Consider the following 27,500-nt stretch of genomic DNA (forward strand, 5'->3'; position numbering starts at 1 on the left):
TAAAATAGAATATTTCAAGACGTAATGGCCCCGTGCAGCATTTCTAGGTATTGTCAGCCAGTATTGGGAAACAAAACGGGCAAAATGGAGTTCTATGTAATACTCTCTGTCGAGATTTATTTTTATACTTTGCAGAAATAGAAACAAGAGCGAATACTGTAATTATGATGAATAATAATCTCCCCTTGACTGCAAATCATTATTTCCAAAGTATCATGTCATAAGTGTTATACATAGCCTCGCTAATAGTTGCATTTTAAGCGATTCACTTAATAACTTAAGTAGTGAGGTAGTATACGCTTGAAGTAAATTCTACCCCCCTTTACCCCCAAAGGACGTACTGGTACATTTCACAAAACTCATCCCTTTACCCCCATGGACGTACCGGTACGTCCTTGCAAAAAACTGCTATTTACATTTTTTTTGCATATATTTGATAATTTTTTTGAGAAACTTCAGGCATTTTCCAAGAGAATGAGACCAACCTGACCTCTCTATGATGAAAATTAAGGCTGTTAGGGCAATTTGAAAAAAAATATACTGCAAAATGTGCTTGAAAAAAATAACCCCTGGGGGTTAAGGGTTGGAAAGTTCCAAATAGCCTGGGGGTAAAAGGGGTCCATTTACGTTGTGCTCTAATTATGAACTGTATGAGAGCAAGAAAAAGGAAAATAAATCCTTTTTTTTTTTTCATATGTTCCTTTTTGGAAAGATAATCTAATAAATCAAATTTGCTACTTATCATAAAGCTAACTTATTACAAATTTAGGTAGTTGCAACTGCCAATAATTCCTCAACCTTTGCATAACGATTCAGATATGTCCAAGGAAACTGCTTCCGAAATAGGTTAGCCATTTTCAGAAAGACTTATTTTCTCTTTTTATGGGTGTGACAGAAAATCGATTTGGTGTATAATGATAAAGAAAAATGGGTTTGTTTTATATTATCACCACAATATCCTAACGCGCAATCCAGCACTGTGAAAGTATATATAATCGTAAATTATATTACACCGTAATTTTAATTGAAAATTTTCCGTAAAAATATACTGCTCTCAACAGTATTTCAGTAAAATACAGGCGGCCGTAATTTTAATTGTAGGTGTCGGTAATATCACTTTTACGTCAATATAACCGTTTTTAAAACGTTAAAAATATTTGAAAAAATGTTGCCAGACATTTACCGTTTTTTTAATCAAATTTTTAAGAGTGTAGTTCATTCTATTGACTGACAGGATTTGCCATGCTTAGTATATAAAGTATAATGAGTCAGTTATAGCTAATCACAAAGCGTGAGGAAGAAAACTAAATAACGACGAGAACCTTTATGATTTATGATTGAAGGGTGTGAGAAAACTGTATAATTTAACCAAGCAAGATGTTCAGATGGAATAATTAAATACAATATATTGTAAGATCAATGAAATCATAATTCATTTTACTAAAATGACTGGAAGATATGCAAAAAGGCAGTGTTTATCGAACAAAAACAATGTTTCATCCTTTTATTAGAAATATAAGTAACTTGATTCAAGGCACTTATTTCCCGGCAGAATTTATGATTACTTGTACTACCCTGTTAAATCCAGATAATAATGAACAAGGCAACTTTAATTTTAAACGAATCCAATGTGGATTACCTAACATATTAAGGGTATATACTATTTACATCATTTGTGGCCGTTAAGTAGAATAGGCAGAGAATGGTTGACTTTAGTGTGCCGTAGGTTAATTATCGAGATTTTTTGTTTCTAGGTTTAGCCAGCTACATGGTTGCCGATTAAAAAATTTATGTGTGTAGTACAATAAGTGGAGAATGGAATTCTGCACCTATTTGCTCTCACCAAACTTGCGAAATGAAGTGTTGTAAGCCATATTGATGATTCAAAGAAGATAAGACTGAAATCAAGCTAACTTAATTACTTTATATATATATATGTATATATATATGTATATATATATATATGTATATATATACACATATATACATATATATATATATATATATATATATATATATGTGTGTGTGTGTGTGTATGTATATGTATATAAATATATATATATATATATATATATATATATATATATATATATATACACATACACTCACACACACACATATATATATATATATATATATATATATATATATATAAAATATATATAACTATATTTAATAATTACGAATGCTGAACAATACTTGACTTTTCCTGTTGACAGTAATTATACCAGTGTCATGCACCATTGCCTTGTCTTATAAACTTGCCAGATGTTTATGCATGCGATATGTCTCGTCTGGGTATTTAATCAACTTTTTTTTCTTTTTAATTCCATGTATATTGAAGTACCTTTTGCTATGTTCGTTTCATCGTTCACATAGAATGAGACATACACACGTATATATATATATATATATATATATATATATATATATATATATATATATATATATATATATATATGAGTGGCTTTCGGATAAGGTTACTTTGCTCCTGTTCTTTTTCTATAATGCCAAGATTGTTTTTTGATGGTAAAAACACAAATACAAAATATAATCAGGTTAATATTAATCCTTGGTTATTAGGTAAGGTTCTGATGCTTAAAGTAGTTGCTATTCAGTATTTATACCAAAATTTGGAGCTGCCGTAATTCTTATATCGTCAAAATTACCAAGCAATTCTTCAGTCAATGGGGTTACTCTACTGTAATTGTTCAGTGGCCACATTCCTCTTGGCAAGGGTAGAAGAGACTCTTTAGCTATGGTAAGCAGCTCTTCTAGGAGAAGGACACTCCAAAATCAAACCAATGTTTTCTAGTCTTGGGTAGTGCAGTGGCCTCTGTACCATGGTCTTCCACTGTCTTGGGTTAGAATTCTCTTGCTTGAGGATACACTCGAGCACACTATTCTATCTTATTTCTCTTCCTCTTGTTTTGTTAAGGTTTTTATAGTTTATATAGGAGATATTTAAATGTTGTTACTCTTGAAATATTTTATTTTCCTTTTTTCTTTTCCTTTCCTCACTGGGCTATTTTCCCTGTTGGAGCCCCTGGGCTTATAGCGTCCTGCTTTTCCAACTAGAGTTATAGCTTAGCAAATAATAATAATAATAATAATAATAATAATAATAATAATAATAATAATAATAATAATAATAATAATAATAATAATAATAATAATAGATAAAGGAATGTTACAAAAGTAAATGTCTCTTAGGAACGAGAGAAAATCTACGGTTTCAAGTACTCGCGTTTAAATGTTTTTATCCTGATTGTGATTGATATCAATTTATCAATGAATGGAAAATTTGAAATTGACGTTGGTAATTTGATTCCTATTCAAGTGGCTTCAATCAGATCCTAGATAAAACACTTGCTTGGTAATATATTCTTTTCGAGAGGAGCTACAAGCTTGTCTCATTAAAATTGACTATATTCTTGACTTGCATCACCAGTGACCATTGATGTTATGATACCAGATAATTGTCAATCATTCATTCATTCCTGACCGACATTTTTGTCATTCAACGAAATGTTACCCAAAATATATTACTTCGCTAATTTAAGTGATATCAAATTATTGTTTTCCATAGCCATGAATTGAATTACATAATAAACTAGCCTAAGGACATATTTCGTGTTGTGCTACTTATCATTGTAGAATTATATGGTCATTTATTTTATGAAAGAATATTTCATCATTTCTCTTTTTTCTTGGTTATTTTGTTTTTAGATTTATGCTTGGTATACCATATATAACTTACTAGTTTGGGATTATTTTGGTCAAGGAATTCTTTTAATACATCTACCTATATTACCTTACAACAAAGTCAGCTCGTTAATTAGCTACATATGATTGAAAATTAAAAGGCATATAATTGCGTATGCTTTCCTTGAGTCTTAAAACCAAATCCATGTTAATAAAATTATTGCAAATAATGTATTGATATAGCAATAAAAACTGACAGAAATGAATGAAAAAACGCGTAATCTCGGGTAGAAAGCAAAATTTTTATGTAATGTTATATATCTTATTTTCATTGAGCTAAAAATTCATGTGTTCTCAAATATTTAGATAGAATTTAATTAGATTGTGAGTTATTCAGTCATATAGTTATTCGTTTAGTATTCGATTACTTTCGTAGGTGACTTCAACGCACAAAAATAGATAAGAATTAAACTAAGAAGCCTCTTAAATGCAAGCTTCATGATGCAAAGCTTCATGATGCAACAATACATTTACAGAACGACGTAGAACGTGGATTGTGCTTCTAATTTATGGGTTGACAAAGTTACTGGCGAATAGTTAGAAAAGCATTAACAAAACTCCTACCCTATAATAGACTGCATATTTTATAGCACATGAATATTCTGCGAGCCATAATTCCTGATATTGCGCCTGAAACTGTATATTACCCGGCGCGTATTAGTCCTGGAGCTGCAGTATTCAGAAGGTGGTCTGTTACATCTGCGAAGCTTTTGTTGATAGGATGAGATTTTTTGACAAGATAATGACTTTTTATTGTACCAGGGATTTTTTTTTTTCCTACAGCCATAATAAGTTGTGTGAATTTCGTGTGTTTTACATCAGGATAAGTTGAATTAAACCTCACATTGTTTGGGCCATAGATAAACACCAACGAATCTTAGTAGAGAAGATTATCATAACCTTTCATTTATAAAAACATGCACCACAATTAGCACATATATTCAGTATTAATAAAACCCGTTAGCCGCATAAAATTATATTGGCTGTCATTTTCCAAGATGGATGCCACTGTTCATACAGAGATATTGCATTTTGCAATAAAATCGCAAATAATTGTCCTATTTTAATGACCTTTGTGTCAAATCAAACATTTTCCATTATGTAAAATTCGACCTTGGAAATATATACTATTGCGGACAATATTTTCTATCCACTTCGGGTGAAAAGTGCTCTCATCTACTGCAGGTTGATTCTGGCGTCACAACCACACTAGTACGTAAACCGGTAACCGGGCATTTCTGTATTTAGGGACAGATTTCTTCTCTCTCTCTCTCTCTCTCTCTCTCTCTCTCTCTCTCTCTCTCTCTCTCTCTCTCTCTCTCTCTCTGTCTCTCTCTCTCTCTCTCTCTCTCTCTCTCTCTCCAGTGTTTAACATATAAATAAATGCATAATTGATATTTACGGTAATATCCATTTTAAATGCTGTCTATAAATCTATAAATCATAATTATACATTTTTGTTGTTGACGTAGCCTGTTATCTTATGCTCTGTCAGGGACACAAATGCTGTTTTTTCACTTACTGAAAACATGGCGGACTTTATAAGTAAATGCTTGGGAAATTTTCTTTTATTACTGTTTTTAGAATGATATATTGTTAATTTATTCTCATCATTTATTTATTTCCTTATTTCCTTTCCTCACTGGGCTATTTTCCCTATTGGAGACCTTGGGCTTATAGCATCTTGCTTTTCCAACTAGGGTTGTAGCTTGGCGAGTAATAATGATAATAAATCGAAAAGTAGGACACTCATAGGTCATCCATATCCTGCAGATCGAATCTTGGAAAGATACCAACACACTTAGCACTACCAACAGTATTTTCAAATGGTCCCTTTTATTGCATAATAAATGAACTTGCTTTTTTTCTTCATATGACTATTCTTTCTTTGAGCTTGAAATCGTAATATAGGCTGTCCAGACATTGGTCGTTTTCCTCAAGCTATGTTGTTAAATCAACCTTTGGACATGCGTCTCTCTCTCTCTCTCTCTCTCTCTCTCTCTCTCTCTCTCTCTCTCTGTCTTATTTCCAACCGTATGCTATTTGAAAGTGATATTCTATATATTCTGTATATAGTAAAGGAAGTTACATAGTACAACGAGTGTCGATGTTTAGGATTATAACTACTGTTTGATTAAATTCCATAACATTGGAAAGGATTATTTTCCATCTAGCCATGTTGTGATGGTTGTCGGTGTGTCCCCTTAGGTCGAATCATTTTCACCAACACTCTTAGCTTCCATTCATCAGGTTTTGCCTCTTCACGCCACATTCTACAAGATAATCTTGTAAGCATTCTGGGAGTCACTTCATTTTCAGCCACTATCATCTCGGATGTTATTCTATCGTATCCAGGGGCTTTCCATATCTTGAGTTTTTTTAATGATAGCTTCGACTTCAAACACACTGAATTTACTCATGTGCACAACTAGGTCTTCCTCAGCTTCAGGTATATCAATCAAATTATTCCCTTCATTCCATCCAACGTTGCCTTTTTTTCATTTTATGTTGTTATGACAGATCCATCTCTCTTTTTGGTGGGTATATGCTTCTTTGCGCCCATAGAGATTTCATTAATAATTCTATGAGCAATTCTTACACCATAGCCACTCCCTGAATTCATAGCTTTGTCAGCCGCATGTGCTTTCCTTTCTAGATATTCTCTCCAGTCATTCCTAGCTTTTCTTTTAACCTCACTATCAATACTGGAATACTTAGCATCCCCTACCTTGTAAATTTCGTTACTTCCTCTAAAACTTTCAACATTAAATTTATATATTTGTCTCCTTGTAACTGCATGTCCCATAACTTCACTACCAACTGACTGATATATGTTCTTAATATCATACCATTCTTCATAAAATGTCTGGTTTTCGTCTCTTAAAGTCTCTAAGACTGCAAAATGGTTCCTACATTCAATTAGAAATGTTACTCTGTGCTCATCTTCTAGAACCTAGGTATTCTATTTACATTTCTGTTGGGTGCTTTCAGTTTTAATTTCATTGTGGCAATGAGGAGCTGGTAATGACTACCACTATCTAAACCTCTATAGCTTCGTACATTTCTCAGTCCTCCTTCTCTTTTTGTTAATGGCAATGTGATCTATTTGATTTTGTAAATGATAGAATTTTTCCAAGCTGTAGGTATAGAGCATTCTTGCAGACATTTTGTGTAAAGTTCAGTGAGGTTTTCTACTATAAAGTCTCCTTCATCTATTATTAAATCAGTTGTTAGGCCATGTTCTCCTTCTGGTTTGCCTCTTTTCATGCCTTTCAATGCTTTCTTTACTTCTCCTACTGTTACGTTTGACACAGGCTCATTTCTATTGGCAAAGTTATTTATTATGTTACTATTGTATAGCATTGTATAGAAATCCTCTGCAATTTTTTTCACTCCATCTCTATTGTTGATAATACAGTATTTCCATTTTCATTCTTTAAAGCAAACATCTGTTGGCGTCCTTTTCCAAGTCTTCTTTACATCAATTTGATGCTTCTCCCTTTCTTTAGTGTTTCCTCAATTTTGGTCTGATTGTGTTTACGAATATCTTGGGTTTTTAGTTTGTTTTATTATTTTGGATATTTTTGCTAAATCTATTTCATCTCTTGAATTTTACCCTCAGTTATAATCTTTTCTTTATTAGGATTTTGCGTGGGTCTGCGTCTGTGTGTATGTACAGTTTTCACGATTTAAAATGCAACCTACCCATGTAATATTTTCCCGACTATAATTTTTTATTGCCATACCCACCTTATGGTCTGAAAGATAGTTTAATAATACTCCACTAAGAGCCAGCCTTTGTCGCCTAGAATCTATTTAAGTCTGGTACATGTCGCTAGGACGTTCCACTATTGAATTAAGAGAGGGTCTTATTTGTTTAAATTGACGTAGAGGAAGAAAGGGAGAGAGAGAGAGAAATGTGCCGAAAGGGAGAGAGAGAGAGAGAAAATGTGCCCTATGCATTTACAACTTTTCAGTAAAATATGTGTTTGGGCAACTAAATGTAAAAAAAAAAAGAATTGAAAGTGGCCGTAATACAGTAAATTATATTGTTATTGTTCCTAAACTTCTCTTGTAGTTTTTCCTTATTTCCTTTCCTCACATGGCTATTTTCCCTGTTGGAGCCCTTGGGCTTATAACATCCTCTTTTCCAACTAAGGTTGTAGCTTAGTAAATAATGATAATAATAATAATAATAATAATAATAATAATAATAATAATAATAATGGGACATTTAGTTAGCATACAGTGAAAAGTTATTAAGCTATGGTGCAAATATGAATAGAAAAGTATACATTAAATCCTTTTTTCCGCTTCCAGTGAGTGATGATTATTCATATATACAAATGTGGAAAATTAGGATATAACGAAAGATAATGCAACAATGAGGAAATCCTAAAAAAAAGTTGAAATTTTTTACATTTAACCTAGAATATACATCATGTTCCCCCGTAAAGCTTATAGTCATGCGATATATGAGTGTATACTGTATACTGGGAGCAAAAACCCATATACTATTAGTGATTCCCTTTTGTCTGAAAGTGAGTAAAGAAAATATTTCTTGTCTTCAAAATAGTTATGTGGAATGCGAGTAGTAGATTTGCAGAAACAATATTCGATGGCAAATTGAAGTTAATTTGAGCATAGAATGACTTGGAACGGCAAAGAATTCTTTTATAGGCGTTTATAAAAAAAAAAAAAAAGTGAATTGTTGAAGAACCCAAAACGTTTAGATCCTTTGAAAGGTAAGGATTGTATGGTATGACAAATTATTCAAGGTATAATAAATCTTCTCATGTGAGTCGATATGCATGCGAGTCGCCCTTGACAAAGAATAAATAATGAAACTTCATGTGAGGAAGTTGAGAAACGACGCACCCTTATCCCAACAGAAATCAAAATTCATTATCATTTTATGACACAATTATAGGGTTCGTTCGTTCGTTTAAGAACGCCTTGCCTTATGCAAGACATGGGCTCTTGCGTTGGCAGCACGCAAGCGAAGACTAATTTGACATGGAAATTTAACTGGCGAACAAGAATCGAAAATATATAAAGAGAAAAAGGTTCTGGTCAGAATTTACGTTAAGGTTAAGCAATAAGAAACAAAGTGAAAGACACCGAAACTTTATACTGCGCTGAATAGCCTGTGATGCCACAGTGCTTCTCTTAAGGCCTAAATTTTATATTCAATTCAATTCACCAACGAAACTTTACGGTATTTTAAACAGCACAATTCTTCTTCACCCAAGGGGTTAACTATACTGCAGTGTAATTGTTCAGTGGCCACTTTCCTCTTGGTAAGGGTAGAAGAGGCTCTTTAGCTATTGTAAGCAGCTCTTCAAGGAGAAGGATACTCCAAAATCAAACCATTGTTCTCTTGTCTTGGGTAGTGCCTTAGCCTCTGTACCATGGTTTTCCACTGTCTTGGGGTAGAGTTCTCTTGCTTGAGAGTACACTCGGAAACACTGCTCTATCTTATTTCTCTTCCTCTTGTTTTGTTAAAGTTTTTATAGTTTATATAGGAAATATTTAATGTTACTGTTCGTAATAGGGCTATTTTCGGTGTTAGAGCCCCTTGGGCTTATAGCATCCTGTTTTTCCAACTAGGGTTGTAGCTTAGCAAGTAATAATAATAATATAATAATAATAATAATAATAATAATAATAATAATAATAATAATAATAATAATAATAATGATAAAGAGAATCGTTTGAGTTAAGTTAAACACTGTTACGTTGATTTAGATAGAATAAATTTATGCGAAATTGCGATAGATTTAAGCAGAACATAAAATCACTAAGGTAAAAAACTACGTAAGAGTTACGGTAAATTTAAAGGAGTACAAACATTACGGCAAGGGCGAGTTGAAGTTACGTTAAAAAGGCAAAACTAATCGCAAAAATATTACAGTTTGCACATGTAGAACTTGAAATATATTTGGAAAGATTCGTAAAATGACAAAACTTGTTGAAGACAATCATCTTAGAGTTATAATATATATATATATATATATAATATATATATATATATATATATATATATATATATATATATATATCCTGTCATATTTTTAAGAAAAACAGTCACAATCATTATAGGCTTAGGCATCTATGATAAGATATATTAAATAAGGGAAATTATCCGATTGTTAATCAGTTTTCGATACTTGTATCAAAAAGTACTTATATACTGCATGTCGAATCCTTAAGGGAAAGTCATCCATATTATTTCTTTTGAGACCAGATCAATATTAATAGATAAATATTATTAGCTAAGCTACAACCATGGCTGGTAAAGCAGGATGCTGTAATCTCAGGGGCCCCAAGAGGAAAAAAAAAATAGCACAGTGAATAAAGGAAATAAGGAAACAAATGAACTACAAGAGAAGGAATGAACTATTAAAACAAAATATTTTAAGAACTATCTTAGGAAAATATTGAACAAACAAAATCCATGATGGCAAAAAAACTTTGAATTCTATCATAGATACTACGCCACTTAGGCCCAGTGAGAGTGTGCCTACCTTAGCGATGAATTACTAAACCGATGTCGTGCGGCTTATTTCGTGGGTGAAAACTCTTCTCAGTAGTGACTGTGACGCTGAGGTATTGTGGTAGTCTTCTCCTCCACCGGAACTCCTGCTACACTTCTAATACTCTGTTTTAGCAGAGTCTTTACAATGTGTTTTTTCGGCGTGAAATGTTTAAAACTAATATCGTTAGTTCTAGTGGCTTTTGTTCCTGATATATTATGCTTAAAAAGTGGCGATTTGCGTATCGCTTCTGAACGCCGAAAGGAAGCCTTGTACTCTGATCTATTTGGAGAGCCTGTGGCACCAAAGAAATGGCATTCGCCCTCGGATGACTGGGAATCCTCGGATGCTAGGCACCGTCACACGAAAGATTACTTGGACTTCCTCCGTCGACACGTGGAGAGACAACCACCGGGTTTACGTCTGTCGAAGTCGCCCTTGGAAGGTAAAAAGGTTTCGCGGCCCCTGGGATGTCCAAATAACAGCTGTTCCCAGTCGGAGGATATTATCCTTTCAAAGCATCTACGCCAACAGCTTCTACTTCAAGTTATCACTTTCCTTAAGCCAGAAAGGCTGATTTTGGTAACTAACGAAAGAGAAAAAGGTGTGCTGTCGTCCGTTTGTTCCTGTTTTTATTCTGCTATATGTAAATTTAAATATAAAAGAACCGAGTTTTTTTGTATATAATGTAGAGTTGTGGTAGCCTATCAGAAACGTCCCTGTCTAGCGATCTGCTGGACTTGGGTTCGAGCCCGTTCAAGCTAGCATAGTTTCTTGCAGCGTCTGCAACCTCACCATCCTTTCGAGTTAAGGATGGGTGTTTTGGGGCAGCCCCTAGTTTCACCTGCTAAGTCATCAGCAGCCATTGCATGTCCCTCCCTGGTCTTAGCTTAGGTGGAGAGGGGACTTGGGCGTACTCTTGCTAGCCGGGACATTTTCACTGTCCCTTGGCTATGCCATTCATGAGCGGCTTTTAAACCTTATCTCCAGAGTTAGGAGGTTGAAATAATATAAAATCCAAAGTTATTCATGTAGATAATCGCAGCAATTTCAATTTTTGTCTTATAAACAACCTTAGGGAATTACAATCTAGCTTGTCGATCGTTTGTCTCCACTTTCAAAATGTTTAGTCATTTTTCTAAGAAATTTTACTATTCGTGAATGTCAGTGTCTACAATGTAAGCGATTCCTTTCATTGTGTTTTTTTCCTTTCATAACTTTATATTTGTTATGCCAATATATACAAATATATATGTATATATATATATATATATATATATACACACACATATATATATATATATATATATATATATATATATGAATTTATATATATACTGTATATGTATATGTGTATATATATATATATATATATATATATATATATATATATATATATATATAATGTTTATACGTTTATGTTTGTTTAAACATCTTGGCATGCTTTTATAAGCAATCATACAAATCCCTACAAGCGAGAATGTCTTAGATCGATAATGATGATATTGTTGGGAATTTTTCCTTGCTTGCATTTAACGTAGTTTTGTGACTCAGAGTTAAGAAGTCATGGCTATGCTTGGCACAAAGGAAATAGAACGACTGAACGAAATTATATTGCATTTCAAAATAAAACCATTGTTGCCTTTTGACTTAGTCACTCCTTCACATACTATCCAGTGACTCCTTGATAAAACGAAGTATCTTCAAAAGGTATATGATTAATAGTTCTATTTTTTTTTCTAAGTGAATAAGCTGAATTGGAAAAATGAACGCTTCAAAATGGTACCAGAATTAAATCCTGTGTTCGTGACATATATAAAAGGATAGCGTTGATATTTAAATATTCTGCTGTTGATCGTGAAAGACACTTCGTGTTTTATGGCTGCTTCTTCCACGCTATTCTTGATTGAAGAAAAATATTTAATCAACTTTTCCTACCAGTATTAACTTATGCATGAGAACATTGAAGCCTTACTAACACGAACACACATGGATGTGGAGTCTCATATTATCAAAAGAACTGTTTCCCAATTTTTACCGAAGGCCAGTAAAACGTCTTATATTGATATAATTGTTGTAATTGCAAAATTGATTATAGTAACGAAGGCAAACGTCAGAAAATTGTCATTTATTGAAATTTATTATTCAAGAACGCAGGTTTAAATGCTGGAATTATTGCACGCCATTCCAAGAAAGAACCAAGTTGATAACTTCCCTTAACGCAGGTTTAAATGCTGGAATTTTTGCACGCCATTCCAAGAAAGAACCAAGTTGATAACTTCCCTTAACGCAGGTTCAAATGCTGGAATTTTTGCACTCCATTCCAAGGAAGAAACAAGTAGATAACTTCCCTTAACAAAATTTCATTTGGTTTGTGGTAATCTTCTTCCTATGAAATGTGAGGTCCTTTTTTATAATTGTAAGCAGAGTGCCAGGCAGATCATACACCTCAAGTCTTCTTCTTTATTTTCAGATACCTGCATAGCAATGGGACGATTTATGTACAAGTCGAACATGCCAGCTTCGTGCATCACCTTCAATAACCTTTTCGGATACTACCACGATGTTGTCATCGTCGCGAACCAAATGGTATTATGAGTTAGAATTTCATTGTTATTCCCAGTCAGTAAAAGGGACTAAATTCCCGTTTGTATGATTGTTTGATTACTGTGGTTCAGCTTTCTTTAGCTATTGGAAAGTCATGAATTCATCATAAGTTCCAGAATATCATTTTTTTCCCTGGACTTTTATTTGGCTGATCTATTCATAATATTTGGTTGAAAGTATTATAGACATACATAATGGGAGTTACAGAGCTAATTATTATAAGAAAGGAAGTAATTTTAACGTTATATAATAACAATCATGAACAAAATTAAGATGAAACTCCTCCCTTACACTGAAGTGGATGTTCAAAACTTAGATTGGAGAAGGGTTGCAAGGCAATCAAAGCGTACGTCTTTATGAATCGTAATGAGATAACATTAATACCAAATCGGAACTCATTTGAATGATTCTAATTATATAAAACCAATCCTCCCATTTTATCATAAATGCTTTTATATCTATTTTGTATTATGCAAATTAATAATAAAGAATTGTAAAGTTCAAAACCCTATTGGTTCACGTTCTCCCAACTTGATTACGGTTCGTATTCATAGCACATGCTTAAATTAGTCTATCGAATTCTGTAATTTTCTTAACAATTGATAAACCTCTCCACTACTATAGAATTTTCTGGACAATTGATAAACCTCTCCACTACTATAGAATTTTCTGGACAATTGATAAACCTCTCCACTACTATAGAATTTTCCGGACAATTGATAAACCTCTCCACTACTATAGAATTTTCTGGACAATTGATAAACCTCTCCACTGTAGAATTTTCCGGACACTTGATAAACCTCTCCACTACTATAGATAAGTCAAATATTTTCTTCTATGCTCTTTCTTTCTAATTTGTTCCCTCGAGTATTCTCAAGAATATTAATTTTTATAGCTCAATATATCTTCCCATTCATAAGTCATGAACGCAACTCCTTTCTCGGATCATTATCATCGCCGTTAATTTTTACCCATTTATTCTCCGTATTTCCCAATAGGACGATGGGGAAGAAATAAACCAGATCCTGATGACAATAGGCGAGAGAATAACGTCGAGTCAGTTGACTATTAACAATCTCTTGCTGTTCCTCCCCTCTCCGAACACTGTGCTTCGCCCTCCGGAGTACAGACTCAATTACTGCGTTTTGCGAGTGAAGGTAAGACGTTGGTGCTTTTCGTTTGAAGGTAATGAGATTATTTATGATATTTTTTATAGATAAGTAATTTCAACCAGACAACAGCTCTTTTCATTTGCTCTGTTATGTTAATCGTCTTTCCTCTTGCTTCTTTTATATATATATATATATATATATATATATATATATATATATATATATATATATATATATATATATATATATATATATATATATTCTTTTTTTTCTTTACTTGACTCTCCACTTTTCCTTTTGTTTTACTTTCTTCTTCACATTTGTGGAATTGATTAACCATTAGAGTATTCGATTGTCTCTTCATCATGCTTTCTAATGTCGAATATTCCCAAAGGACATTTCCTTTATAAGTAAATTACCACTGTCATCTCAAAGACACGCTGAAATGGACTCCTCTTTATCACCGCCAAGCAAGAAAACTAGATAACACATTGCTTTTTCTGCAGTTGTCCTCACCTCGATTAACGACTCCAATGAGAGGATGACAATAGACATTCTAAGTCATTCACAAATAATTAACTTAAAAACAAATCAATCAATCCACACACAAAAATACACAGTGTATCGGTAGACATTTTATTAATGGGTAAGGATTCGGGATTTCTGTGTCATTCATGTTGGCAGGGGTAGGGTGAGAGACTAAACAAATGTACAGTGACACGGAAGGTGGTGAATAGTACAACGCACAATGGCTTAATTATTTATTCATTTGATAATTTTTCACGTAACAGCTTCTCGTCTTCAAATAGATTGGAGGCAAATTGGGACTTGATTGCTTGAATATATTCTTTTATAGTAAGCAATGTCACCTTAAATCTTAAATGTTTAGACTTGTCACTTCTCAATGAGAGATTATCCTGATCCGATACACTACGAAAATGAAACGTGGAACTAGGGAAGAATGAAATAAAAAACTAATAAGATGCTTTAATTTCCACTACCAGTTTCTTCATCTCTCACATTTCCTTAAATCTATAGACGACTATCTTATCAGAAAACGTGGTATGGTTTATTCAGAAGAAATTGGGGTAAGCATGTAGCCTACTGTCTGATTTTTTTTTGTTTTTTGTATCCGTTAATATTACTAGATAAAAAGGAAAGTCATTATCATTTATATCGATTCCGTACGGTGTTAGTGACGTCAGAGGAGCATACTTACAGCAAGAGGTCTCTCCCAGCTACATGTACTTTTTATCCTTTTTTATACCTCTGTTGTTGCTTGTTTTCTTCCATCTTGCTGTCAAACCTCTTAGCTTTTTCTTCATAGTGCAAAGGCCCTTCCCCCTGTTCGAATGGCCTTCCAAGCCCCAGTGCCGGTTCTCCTGGCCCAAAAACATAAAATTCAATCCATGATATTGAATGGCATTCAAAATATTTCTTGTTGAGTGACTTGCATATTAGACAGCAGAATTAGGCAGTCAAGTGATCGGTTCCTTTCTGACTCATCTTTGACACCCAGCTGGGTCAACTCTCGGAGGCAGGTTATGAATTGACCACGGAGCTTGCCATTGTGAGATGAGTGCTCTAACACAGAGTTACGCCTTCTACCATCAAGATGGGACAAACAGATAAAGGAAATTCAGTATATGCTATAGACCCAATTATTTGGTGAAGAGGCTGATTGTTATGTTGGGGCAAAGAGAGAAGAAAAAAACGTACTGTTTCAATAGTTCTTTTTTTTCTGGCGATTTAACATTAACTGACGAAGTAATTCATAAGATTTATGATGAAAAAGCAGATAACAGAAGGTTCATGATGTACCTATAATTTTCCTTATTCGATTTCCTCAAATTCTATTCTCAGTTTAATCTATAAAAAACATTGAGAGAAAACAATGTAAACAATTGTTTATTTTAGGTTCTCGACTTGTTTATGTTCTCAACTTGATAAGTTTTCCTTATATTTTCTATTGACTCTATAGAAGATGAACATATATCGGAAAACCTAGAACAAGGAATTTATTAATGTATACGAAGTATAATGCACCGCCAATAGACATTAAATAAACACCGTCTGCTTAATTTCGTAGAAAGACTCTCGCCAAATACGCTTTGATATAATCATGCGAAAGCTCGATGGCTAAATTATAGCTAATATGGGAATGGCTATAATCCTGGCTTCTCGTTTTTGCCTTTTAGGGGGTCGTTTTTATATTGACTGTCATTGTTTACAGAAGACGTGTTCGTTTCGGTGTCACTCTATAACATTATCCTTTTACAGACTATCAAATTCTTTGCAAAATTAGATTTTTTAGCGGTCGGCCAAACTTTACAACCACGATAATGATATATTATTATTATTATTATTATTATTATTACTATCATTATTATTATTATTGTTGTTGTTGTTATTGTTGTTGTTGTAGTTGTTGTTGTTGTTGTTGTTGTTGTTGTTTACCACTTTAACGGATACTGTATTCTCTACACTCCTCGAGTGCTGACTTTTTGTTTTTTATAAATTAAAAACTGTAGCAATGTTAGTTTGATAGATGAATATTAATAGTTAAATATCAAGGAGGTTTTTCTTACGGTGACAAGCTTATATTCTGTACCAAAGTTGCCATTAAAAACTTTGCCAAATTATTTGAAAAAAAAAGAACTACAAAATATTGATAGTGCCCAAATCCTTAATGTTGTCTGAAATGCTTATGTCCAGAGCTTTAACCTGATTCAGGTGTTAATTCATATGCTTATGCTCAAGTGTCGTATGAGTATAGTTTTATATATATATATATATACTGTATATATATATATATATATATATATATATATATGTATGTATGTATGTATGTATGTATATACATATATATATATATGTATGTATATATATGCTTATGCTCAAGTGTCGTATGCGTATGGTTTTATATGTATGTATATATATATATATATATATATATATATATATGTATATATATATGTATATATATATATGTATATTTATGTATATATATATAAATATATATATATGTATATATATAAATATATATATGTATGTTTGTATATATATACATATATATGTATGTATATATACAAATATGTATGTATGTATATATGCATATATATCTGTGTGATATATATGGACTGATTGATTTGAGGTTTTCTGGCATCCTGACATCTAAGGTCATTGACTCCGATGTATATGGGACGTACGCAAGTTCTTCAGTGATTACTTAATTACTCAACCATATTACTCTATAATCCCTGTTAATGATCTGATTTTATCAACAGGGAGATGGAGTAGAATTCAAGGAGGTATTCACATTCGGGCCCACATCAACCATCCCAGCAGAAGAGGTCGTAGGCTGGTGGAGTCCAGACAACGCCAAAAAGACGTTCATTCCCTACAGAGGAGATGTGGCTGCGCCCCATGACTTTCAGGGCAATGTCGTGAGAATTGTCGCGATAGAGGTACGGTGTATCTGGTTTTTAAGTTTCATAACCTGTGTATCAAGAGGCTGGTCTATTCTTATCCATCTTTAATTATATGCCTCAAAACCTTACGTACTTTGTTGACATACAAAGCAGAGAACAGTTGAAAGGTTGAAGTTGTTGACTGAAACAGTTGTTTTAGAATTATCAGTATAGTTCTTGTTACACTACGTGCCCTGAAAATTAGTACATTTCTAAAACATGATTCTGAAATCCTTAGTTTCTTACTACTAAGCAAATATATATAGTTATAGCAAAAAAAAAAAAACAAAAAAAAAAATTTCGGGGTTCTTTAAGGAAACCAAGACATGGGCTTATTATTTCAGTAGATATTGCTCATACGTTAATGAGAATAAATTTTTAAAATAATTTTTATGATACTATACCATATAGTTTATTTATGTTTCTGTCATTTTATACTCAATAGCCAACTGGATATGCTTCTTACTGGTCATTTAATTTTCTCTTTTATGGAAAACGATATCATCTCTTATTTGGCGGTCAATTTCTCTCATTAGAAACAGGGAAAGCAGTAACCGGGCATAGTTTGGCCATAAATGGCATGAATTGGACAGTAAAATAAAAAGGATAAGCTGGTAATCATTTTGAAAGCAGTTTTCTGGCATTTCAAACATTTGTCCATCATACCTTGCACCCAGCCAATCGTTGTATTCGTTGTCTTTAGACACTACTCAATGTCTTTTAATGAGGCGCATTTGCCCCGACTCGCAGGGGTGCCCTATTAGCTCCGAAAATATTAATGCTAGCTGATTGGTTAGAATTATTTTGTCCAACCAATCAGCGATTAGGAAACTTTTCCGAGCTATAATGACACCCCTGCAAGTCATTGCAAATGCGCCTCATTAAAAAAATTGCCTTTTTTTCAGAATGAAATAGGTAAATAGTTTAAAGGTTGTTGTTAGGACGGGAAAAGAGACCAGAAGACGTGTTAGGGAGACATCGCCTTAAGCAATTATGTTTCACTTTTTTATTACATGTCGCGGTATTTCCATCGCGAAATTGTTCTGAAATCATAATGGTTCTTTATTTCACAGAATATGCCTTATATCACCGTTAAGAGGACGTTGGATGGGAAGGTTGAAACTGATGGATATCTATCAGAATTGTGCAAACTCATTGGAGAAGAGCTGAACTTTACGTAAGTGAAATTGCAAGGTATTGTGTTTGGATGAATCTGTTACAGTGACTCCCACAGAGATAATTGATTTTTTTTAACGGACTAATTCCGTATAGATAATTGATAATATAAAGAAATATAGCTTTTTAAAGCAAACATATATGTTAGAACTAATTTTTTGTAAGGAATAATATATGAATATTTGGCCAGAAAAAATAATTTAAATGTAACTTGACTGACATTCTGTGGTTTTCAATTGTAGTATTTCGCTGTAGGCTTAGAATCCTAAAATTTCTATAAGAGGTATTCCTAAAATACTATGATCATGCTTAAAAATGAGTCTTTTGTTCATTACTCATTATTTATTTATTTCCTTATTTCCTTTCCTCGCTGGGCTATTTTTCCCTATTGGAGCCTTTGGGCTTATAGCATCTTGATTTTCCAAATAGGGTTGTAGCTTGGATAGTAATAATAATAATAATAATAATGCTTCCATTGTAGTTTGTTTATTTCCTTATTTCTTTTCCTCACTGGGCTATTTTTTTCTGTTGGAGGCTTTGGGCTCATAGCATCTTGTTTTTCCAAGTAGGGTTGTAGCTTAGCTTATAATAATAATAATAATAACAATAATAATAATAATAGTGATAATAATAATAATAATAATAATACTTCCCACTTTATTCATTCCTTCACAGTTACTGCAGAAATAGTATTTTATTTCCTCGTCAGAGCCTTTTAATGTATATCATGGGAAGAGCATTATTATTATTATTATTATTATTATTATTATTATTATTATTATTATTATTATTATCTGTTTTTTATTATTAGTCCTTTCTGTTTTCCTAGGACACTAAGACTATTTCATATTCTCCTCATATCTTATAGTATATCATACCAGATTATCATTAACCTCATCTATTACTAGACATTTCTATTTGTCTATGACACGTTAAAATTAGTTATTACAGGATTTAATTCTTCTGTTCTTAATCCCCGGAATGAAGTTTGATTCACATGGTTAAAATCCATCGTTGTCACCAGGATGCCGTTTTCCTTTACAGGATCGAATGGATCGAAACTCCCGACGGAGAGTTTGGGGTTCCTGGCGATGATGGCTCCTTCACAGGCACCGTTGGTATGCTACAGCGGAAGGTATTCTTTATTTCCTCTTTCACATATTTTCAATTCAAATCCCGAACAACATCAACGCTAGGTTTACCAACATGTAACAATTGATGGCTATGTTGTTAACCGTTAAAACATACGCGGTCTTACTGCGCCCAATGCATGCTGTCACCATGTCATTGTGAAGAATGTAATACTGACGCAATGTCATCGTCTTTTGTCGTAATTAGATTGCAGAAATCGTAACTCCCAATTGTGATTGTCCCATGCGATACTTCTTCTTCAAGGAAAGCATCGCTATGGCAAAGGGATTAACCGGTGATGAAATGTGGGATAGAGGTAGATGGAGAACGCTGGCCAGAAACATCGACCCCACAAAAGTGGGAAAAGATGCAGACAAAGAAGAAGAAGAAGAAGTATCGCATGGCACAATCACAATTGGGAGTTAGATTTATGCAATCTAATTACGACAAAAGACAATGACATTGCATTAGTATTACGTTCTTAACAATGACATGGTGACAGAATACATTGTGAAAAACGTAATATTGACGCAATGTCATCGTCTTTTGTCGTAATTAGATTGCAGAAATCGTAACTCCCAATTGTGATTGTGCCATGCGATCCGAAGTGCGTAAAAAGTCATCAGGGTTGTGTAGCACTACACTCATAGGTTGTGATCTATCAATGCGGCCGCAAGCACGTTGACAAACATAATACCTAGATCAAAGAGATTAAACATTTGTTTGTTTAGAGGGAATAACTATTACATAAAGTATAACCTAGAGGTACTCTTGTTTTCTGGATCTTGAAATTGATTATGTTTGATGATATCGCTGAGATTTAGCGGAGGTAATTTTGACAGTACTGTATAATGATATTACAACAGTAAATATCATAAAGAGAGAGAGAGAGAGAGAGAGAGAGAGAGAGAGAGAGAGAGAGAGAGAGAGAGAGAGAGAGAGAGAGAGAGAGAGAGAGAGAGAGAGAATGAATCGCAATTGTGTGGCCGAGGCATCGCTATCAAGTTCAGCTTCATATTTCTCCTGAGTACTCTTTATGGGTTTTTCCTTGAGCAATTTTCAGGTGTTGATTAATTTCTTATTTATCCTTCCTTTGTATACTTGATTACTTAATGCAAATAATGTTTCTGTTAGAAATTTACGTATATGTATATTCAGTGTGTGTGTGTGTGTGTTCATGCTTAGAAGGAGTTGAAGAAACTGCCTCCACACCATCATTCGAATCAAGTTGGAAAAAAAAGCCATCCAGTGTTCAGGCATCCCTGCCATTACTATTAGTAAAGAATTGGTTTAATTTCGTGTTGTTTTGTTCATGATTAAAATGCTTTAAAGAAAAACTCATCTTCTAGGACCCTCTACATGAACGTTTGAAAGTCATTTGTTTCACATTGGAGTCTTTTTGTATTCTGTTTAATCTTTAAAAATGAAAGGACGAGTCATCAAAAATTTAACCTATTGAGTTTTGAGCCCCTAAACAAATTATTTATGTTATATTTGTGTAGTTACATATGATTTTATGAAACAGATTTATATGTAGTGATACATAAGTAAATTAAAGGATAGAAAACGGTTTCTTAGATTCATAAAAACTAATCTATGAACTTCAGTTCATAACTTTTGGTTAGATAGTTTTTGCAATGCAAAAACCTGTTGTACATGGCAGGATATGATTGCAAATCAATTGCAAAGCTACGGAAATCGGTTAGGTTAGAAGTAACATTCATAGCAATAAGACAAGTTCTAGACTTAATAAATTTGCTAAGAATTAAAGTAGTGCTATAGCCTCTGTACCAGGGCCTTCCACTGTCTTGGGTTAGAGTTCTCTTGCTTGAGGGTACACTCGGGCACACTATTCTATCGTATTTCTCTTCCTCTTGCTTTTGTTAAAGTTTTTTATAGTTTATATAGGAAATATTTCTTTTAATGTTGTTACTGTTCTTAAAATGTTTAATTTTTCAATGTTTCCTTTCCTCGCTGAGTTATTTTCCCTGTTGGGGCCCCTGGGCTTATAGCATCCTGCTTTTCCAACTAGGTTTGTTGCTTAGCAAGTAATAGTAATAATAATAATAATGATGATAATAATAATAATAATAATGTGATGACATACTCTTATACGCTTTTTACAGGAAGCAGATATCTCTGCAGTTGCACTCAACATCGATATCGACAGGGCGGAAGTGGTGGACTTTTCACCTCCAATTGAGTATGCTTTCAGTAAACTCCTGATATATAGAGAGCAGGGAAAAGAGGACATCGATTGGAAAACTTACGTCACTGGTTTTCATTGGTTAGTATGCTGAAGTTTGTCAGTGATGGATAGAATTGTACAACTTACCACCTTGATTAAGTGATTTTTAACAAATTCTTTGAAATGTCCTATGATGGAGTCACAACAAAACATAATGCCACAGTTCCTAGACATATCAGATAAGCACTCATGTTGGAGGTTTCTCTCTTCTATTGCATGGTTATTTTTCTAAAAGTATGAATATGCTCTGATGAGGGCAGTGAGTAAGATACCGATGAAAATACACAGGAATTTGTTATTAATTGTTTCTCACGGTTAAGTCCGTAAATTGTTGAGAAAATTCATAAATATGTTTGGTAAAGAGGAAGTATATTATTATTATTATTATTATTATTATTATTATTATTATCATTAACATTATTATCAATAATTATTATTATTATTATTACTAGTATTATTATTATCATCATCATTATTATTATTATTATTGTTATTATTATTATTATTACTAGCCAAGCTACAACCCTAGTTGGAAAAGCAGGAAGCTCAAACCACGAGGGCTCCAACAGGGAAAAATAGCCCAGTGAGGAAATGAAACAGAAATAAGCTCCAAGAGAAGTAATAAAGAATTAAATTAAAATAAGAAAAAGTTTGTTAAACGATTTAGAAGTAGAACATAAATAGAAGAACGTGGTATGTGTATTGGTGAGAATAGGTGTGACTGAATATGTATTTGATAATATCTTATAGAAGCAAACGTTAAAACAGATGGAAGTTCGAGTAAGAAATGATAGGATGAAAAATATTGCTGAAAAGGTAATTAAGAGAAATGAGTTTGATGGGGTACATAAAGAGAGAATTTTAAAAAAAACATGGCTGGGATTAAAGGCAAAAGTTGGATGGAGGGATTTGAGATGATGTACTGTTAGATAATAAAGAGATACTGCCGTGAATAATGAAGGAATTTGAATATGTTAGCTGGAAGGGAACATAGAAGATATATGTGAGGATTGGCAAGGTTGTAAGAGAATATGGGAACAAGTCAGATGAAGCAGAGAATGCAAACATCCCCTAAAGGTAAATGAAAGAAGTTGATTGGCTGGTGATGGGAAGTTTTTCTGCTTGGTATTCATCCATGATTTGATTGTTAAAGTGCGAATGTGACTGTGATTACTGTCTTTTCTCTTACTGGGAGTCACTCCTTTTTATGGGAAACAGTTTAACTGGGCTCCACAAGGCACTAGAAGAGTTGGAAGACCCAGGCCTACATGGCTGAGAACTATGGAGAGAGAAGTTGTAGAAGATGAGTGGAGAAGTATTGAATTAAAAGCTCAAGATAGAGACGACTGATTAGATATAACCGAGGACCTTTGCGTTAATAGGCGTAGGAGGTGATGATGATGATATACTGTGTGTGTATATATATATATATATATATATATATATATATATATATATATATATATATAGATAGATAGATAGATAGATAGATAGATAGATAGATAGATAGATAGATAGATAGATAGATATACATATAAATATATATATATATATATATATATATATATTATATATATATATATATATATATGTATATATATATAGTGTGTGTGTATATGTAATTGATCTCCCCTAAGACTTGTAAACTAGAATATTTTTTTACATCTTCATTGGTTTCATAGAAAATGCAAGGTTAATATTTTTATTTTGATTGGGGTACACATACTTATAAATCTTGTTATTATACAGGAGTTTGAAGTGCATTATTCGTTTTTTTTTTTCTAAAAGAAACATACTTTACAGTATTAAGACGAGAGCTCTGATATCTTCAATAGGGGAGTGTGGCTGAGCGTGCTCGGCACATGGTTCCTGATGTCCGTAGGACTGGTCTTTGTGGCCAAGCGAGAAGTGGAAGTCACCGTGTATAATTATTTGTTCACTTTCATTGGAACTTTGGCACAACAAGGTAAGGAATTTCAGTGAATCTGTAGATGTGAAGAACTGATTTATATATTTTAATAGGTGGTCAAGTTCATGTCTTCTTAGAATCAATTTCTTTTATATGTCTGGAAGGGACAATTTGGATTGCTAAACAATCTTTTTCTAAAAGTTGAACCTTGGAATAAACGGCTTTTAAATTAAAAGAATTTAGACATGCAAGCTATTTCTGTTCTTACCTCAATATTATTAAGTTCTACTTTTATATAATACAAGAGATTATCTATTTCCACTTGTGTATAACATAAGAGATTATTTATGTTATTCTGTGTACGTCCATAGAAGTTCTACAAATATTTAAACTCTTAGATTCTTTCTTAGCAGTTGTGTGCCTAATTCCTTTCCTTACATAGTAGGCTATATAACTTTAGTATATCTTGAATAATCAGCCTTTTAAAACAAAAGTGTGATGTGAAGCCATCTAAGACTTCTAGTTCGGAAAATGTAATAAAAAGACCATCCCCTTTACAGGGTCATCCTATGAACCCCAGTGCACGAGGGGCCGCATAGTTTTCCTCTCGTTTTGGTTGGCGTCTGTGCTCATCTACGCGTCATACACGGCCAGTTTAACCTCTCAATTGGCCGTAATTAATACGGTAGACCCTTTCACTAATCTTAAAGAAGCTCTCACAACTGCTGGATATTCCGTGGCTATCCAGAAAGGAACTTCCTATTTAACAAATGTCAAAGTAAGTTCACTATATTTCCATTAATGTATATAAAATGTATACAAAGGTGTATTGAGGGTATGAAGGTATGAGCTTCTTGTTGCATTTATGTTCATGTATGATTGTATGATTTAGCATGGAAGTTCGGAAATCTTAGTCGATTTGTGTATTTGTATGTTTCTAAATCACTGTCTTACTATTATTATCATTTATCATTGTTATTATACAAGGAAATTTGTTATTACTACGGTAATTTAGAGTATACAGTACTTGTACTATTTATAGATAGGTTTGATTTATTGCAGCACATAGAAGATATATGAGCGAGAGAGAGAGAGAGAGAGAGAGAGAGAGAGAGAGAGAGAGAGAGAGAGAGAGAGAGAGAGAGAGAGGGGTGGTTATATTAATACTGCCAGTATAAAATTTAAATATATTGTACTATATTATTATTACAGTGCAGTACATTCACTTCTATCATGTATTACATTTGGAGTACAGTTACAGTTATTAAGTGAATACCAGTATTATCCACGGAATACCTCGACAATGGGGATCTTGGAACGTAATGATTGCAGATAATTATGTTTTACTATATATATATATATATATATATATATATATATATATATATATATATATATATATATATAAGTAAGAAATGTATGAGAAGGTCATAAAACTTAGATAGTGATGTTTATTTGCCCTGATTATTTTCTTAACTTCCGAGATATTTCACACCTTTAACTGTTATGCAGTATAATTATCTGTTTATCTGTTCCATTTGTATTTGGAGAATCTCTTGTTTCCTGACTTAAGGTTATTTTTTCTTTCTTACTATATTAATTTTATTTTTACCTCACACCCTGTTATCTATTCATCTTTCATCTTAGTTTCCTTCCCTCTCTCTCTCTCTCCACGGTGCCCATCTCCCTGGTTGTAATTCGTGGAATTCAAAACCCCCAGAGTATGGCAAACAGCGATGAATCCATGAGGCTGTTTTACCACCAGCTTCTCACAAAGCCTCATCTGAAAGTGTCAAACAACAGAGAGGGGATGAAACTCATTCAACAGGTAGGTTCGATTGAACTGGTTTGGTTTCTTCAGTAAATTGTCATAATTGTTATTATTACCATTATGATTCATAGTAGTACTAGTGATTAGTGTGTGTTAGTAATCATAGCAGTAACTGTAGTAATAACAACTAGAAAAGCAGAACTCCGCCACGGCAGGTTATTTCCCGAAACCAGTTTGCCATTCCTTGAACCAATTTAGACCGTAGGTGTATTTGAAGTCTGTGGGACAATCATGTGCGAACTTGAGTTTAAGGTTAAGGTTAGGGTCGGTCGACCTTTTGCTCGACCTTGACCTTGACCTTGGACCTAGGACTTTCAAAATTGAATCACTTCCACGTCTCAACATAAAAATTAATCCCCGAAAGTTTCACTACTCTATGAGTAAAATTGTGGCCAGGGAGTTATTTACAAACAAACAAACAGACAAACAGGGGCGAAAACATAACCTCCTTCCAACTTCGTTGGCGGAGGTAATAATCCTGATGTGTTTCCCATACTTACACTACTATTGTATGTTTATACACGACGTTGACCTCTCAATTTCTCTATTTCTGTAAGTTATCTTTTCAATGTGTGAAAGTATGAGGACTTAAAGAGTTATGGGGACATTTTGGCATCTGCGAAGGTTATAATCAAACTCTTTTGTAAATTGCAGTTTTTGTTCTCTTCATCTCGCAATTAGGGAAAATATGCCTTTTTCCAAGACACTGTGTCCGTGAACTACGATATCAAAAGCAGCTGTTCATACTCGTGGCTTGGTCCTGGTTATTTCCCCGAATTTGCATCGATGGGGTACGCAAAGAATCTGTCGTATGCCAACGTTATTTCTCAGATGTAAGTTGTTTTGATTTACTTGGCATGAACTGGTTCTAGCACAGCTAAATCTATGCACTATATTTTCCTTTTTTTAACGATGTTCAGTTTGAAACGATCGATTTTGTTTCTCATCAAGTCCAGGAATTTGTTTCAGAAAGTTTTAAACACTTGCATTAATATTGAGCTTTTTCTCTTTTTCATTGTGTCATATTAATACACGTATTAGATTGTGACACGTCTGTTAAAAGTAAAGCACGGAATACACATAAGCGAGTTTGATTCATTAAAGCATCAAAATCTTGCATGAAGATTCAGTGAGATTCTTTCATTCAAGTTTCAAATCTCTGTATTAATTATTGTGGAATCTGTTTTGTTGGAGAATCGAGCTTATATGAAGGTCAGCTTGCATGCTTTCTTAAAACCTTCAAATAATTGCTTTAGGCTTTGGGAACTTCTCACTGTTTATCTGTCATAAATATTAGTACGTGCTTCACGTTCGCTGCAAATTATTTTCCTTTTGCTATGAAGTCTCGAACTAGCACAGTTTGTTTAGTCCAGTAACGTTCTTTCACTGTGTACTAAAATCTGATACTTTAACTCATCTTATCCTCAGAACCTTGAAAGAATCCACTTCCCTGTATGATTATTCTTATGTGAATTAATTATTATTTGTATGACTAAGGTCATTTTGAGGACAATCCAGCTAAATTTCTTGGAAGTTAAATTGCAAAACTGGGCAAGTTCTTTGGTATTGTCTTTATAGAACATGAATTGCCATAATTGCATTTATGTAAAGAGCTATAGTGGAGTAACATGTAAACATGATACAATGGAGTAAACATGAATCTAACATTTTATTTTAAGCTGGTACTAATCTCTATGTGAGATTACAACTGTTTC

The 27,500-nt window shown here is 33.3% G+C and overlaps 1 protein-coding gene across 1 annotated transcript in view; it reads left to right on the forward strand.

Annotated features, from left to right (window-relative positions):
* Window positions 1-27,500, forward strand: part of LOC137634240 (probable glutamate receptor) — a 142,878-nt gene that overhangs the window by 113,877 nt on the left and 1,501 nt on the right. The window contains exons 2-11 of the mRNA XM_068366517.1: window positions 12,775-12,890; window positions 13,907-14,065; window positions 17,308-17,487; window positions 18,564-18,667; window positions 19,711-19,801; window positions 21,924-22,084; window positions 23,881-24,011; window positions 24,515-24,732; window positions 25,675-25,782; window positions 26,467-26,618. Of these exons, the coding sequence (XP_068222618.1) occupies window positions 12,789-12,890; window positions 13,907-14,065; window positions 17,308-17,487; window positions 18,564-18,667; window positions 19,711-19,801; window positions 21,924-22,084; window positions 23,881-24,011; window positions 24,515-24,732; window positions 25,675-25,782; window positions 26,467-26,618 (1,406 nt within the window). The 5' untranslated portion in view covers window positions 12,775-12,788. The remainder of the gene's footprint in view (window positions 1-12,774; window positions 12,891-13,906; window positions 14,066-17,307; window positions 17,488-18,563; window positions 18,668-19,710; window positions 19,802-21,923; window positions 22,085-23,880; window positions 24,012-24,514; window positions 24,733-25,674; window positions 25,783-26,466; window positions 26,619-27,500) is intronic.

The sequence above is a fragment of the Palaemon carinicauda genome, chromosome 44, assembly GCF_036898095.1.
Source record: "Palaemon carinicauda isolate YSFRI2023 chromosome 44, ASM3689809v2, whole genome shotgun sequence".
NCBI classification, from domain to species: Eukaryota; Metazoa; Arthropoda; class Malacostraca; order Decapoda; family Palaemonidae; genus Palaemon; species Palaemon carinicauda.